At 30.3% G+C, this 2,297-nt stretch overlaps 1 protein-coding gene across 1 annotated transcript; it reads right to left on the bottom strand.

Moving 5' to 3' along the window:
- Nucleotides 1–231: 231 nt before the first annotated feature.
- Nucleotides 232–1,477, bottom strand: LOC109217271 (protein NDR1-like). The gene has a single exon (XM_019381502.1). The coding sequence runs from the start codon at nucleotides 1,063–1,065 to the stop codon at nucleotides 454–456; it is 612 nt and encodes a 203-aa protein (XP_019237047.1). The 5' UTR covers nucleotides 1,066–1,477; the 3' UTR covers nucleotides 232–453.
- Nucleotides 1,478–2,297: the final 820 nt, after the last annotated feature.

Here is a 2,297-nt window from a genome sequence, read left to right as displayed (position 1 = left end):
TCATACTCCTGAGAAAGCATCGAATCATAAACTATCCCTTTAATTAATGTGGACCAAAGCCTATATGGCTCATTAAAAGAGAAAGGTAAGAAAGACAGAAAAAGATAAGGCCTATGACATCAACAATTCAACATATTTCATAGCCACTTATCAAATATGAAAATGAATAATATTAACCTAGTAAACAGAATGAGTAAAAACAATGATATCCAAGAAAAAAGATCATAGATCTACCACATAAAACAAGCCACTCAAAATTTATAAAGAATAAATGCAAAAAGAAAAGATAACACCAACTACAGTCAGTTTGTACCGACAGTTTAAACGGATAATTGATACATAATTAAAAGAATTACTAGAATGTTGACAAATACTAAAACCTGAACCCGTGATTGTAAAACTGAATTAGGTCCAGTAATAAAGTATAAATTTGTTGAACTCATCAAGTTTCGTTTACAACAGAAGAAGCAAGCTGAATAAAAATATTAGGGGAAGCCCAATAGAACAACAATGAAGCTGCTGTGAACTTGATTTACCTGAACCATCTACTTTCACTGTATTATTTTCCAAAGTGTAATTATGCCTCTTAGTATACCAAAGAATGACCTTGTACCTGACTCTAGTAGCTACATCAACCCTGAAAACCACTTTAGACCCATTTGAAACCATCTTTAAAGCATCATTCCAAGGCATTTTCTGAGTTTCCAGCATACCTTTTTTATGTGCTTTCTTGTCATGGCCTTGGTAAAAACCAGGTACTGTATAATTACCTATAGGAAAACTTGTATTTGTACCATAGTAAAAACTAAGTTTAATATCATCGTAACGAACACCTTTGTCCTTCATCTTGTTGTTCAAATTAAGCTGAAAGGAAAGTGTATGATTGGATCTTGTGGAGTTGGAGTTATCAGATTTGTTAAGGGCAGGTAAGTAAAAATTTTCTAAAGAGCAAGATGGTTTTGTGGTTCTTAGACTTAGCCAAATGAAAAGAGCTGTTAAGCCTGCTGTTAATATGAATTGGATGCACTTAAAGCAACATGTATTATTGGATCCATAGTCTGACATGTTGAAAAAAAATGGTTTTCAAGAATCTGAAAAATAGGAAAACAGATGAAGGGGTAGATCAAAATTGAGACTTGAAGAATATTGTTTGGAAAATCTTGGGTTTATATAAAAAGATCTATAGGAAAACTATACTTCTGTCCCTGTCTTTTTTTGCTTTTTGTTTTTCTTTCTGCTTTGGCCTTTGAGGAAGTGCTAGTAAATGAGTATGTAAGCAGCAGCAGCAGCTATGAATTTCTGGTAATTGGGTAAGTGAACACCAATTCAATGAATTTGTTGGTGACCTTCAAGTCTTCAAGTCAATGGCAAGGGGTCAAGCTGCAAAGTAGCCAATAAAAGGTGTGTACGTGGCCGGTTTGTGTGTGTTAGGGAAGAGTTTCGTGGTTTAATTTATGTGATGTAGTTTGAATGATTGTAATATTTAAAAAGAAAGAAAGATATTTATATGATTATAAAAAGTTATTAAAATGAAAAGTTTACAATTATATTAATTTCAAATATAGAAACTTGGCATATTTTCGGAATTGAATAATAAGAAATAATGCCTTATAAAATAGAATAAAGGGAGTATATTTATTTGCTATTTTATTATATACACTAATTGTGTAAATTCGTTTACTCTCTATGTGTAATTAGACGTGTTATTTTTTGTCGAACAGATTCATTTCTTATTCAAGGTTATGGTTAGTCTATTTTCACGGTTGCTATACCAAATTTGATATTAAAAATTATCTATTACTTTAGATAAAGCTAACCTGATACTGTAATATATTTTACATACGGTACACCAGAATATAAACTTTTTATCTGCATGACGGTTGGTTAATTATGGCAGTATTTGTCTACATTTTTCTTGTGTACATAATAATAATTAGCGTAGGACAATAGCTTCTTATATTATCATGAACTAGTAGTCGTACCCGCGCGATGCGCGGTCAGTATTAAACAATATTAGTTAAATTAAATCCTAATCGGGCTTGTTTGAACATATTAGATCGTATTACTTTAATAAATTTAAATTATCATCTTATTTGTCAATACGATATACCCAATAATAAAATCTCTATTAAACAAAAAAGACTTATATAGTTATTGAAGAACTTTTTTGTTTTATATTTTTCTTTATATTATTATCCAATGTTTAGTAATTATACATTGTTAATAAAAATATTTATTAGCGTATTACTTTGTTTAATATTTTTGTCTGATCGCTTTTTTTTTTGTAATATGACAGA

This window comes from Nicotiana attenuata, unplaced genomic scaffold (assembly GCF_001879085.1).
Source record: "Nicotiana attenuata strain UT unplaced genomic scaffold, NIATTr2, whole genome shotgun sequence".
Lineage (NCBI taxonomy): Eukaryota > Viridiplantae > Streptophyta > Magnoliopsida > Solanales > Solanaceae > Nicotiana > Nicotiana attenuata.
The sequence above is the reverse complement of the archived record's forward strand: the minus strand, read 5'-3'. Positions and strand labels throughout refer to the sequence as shown.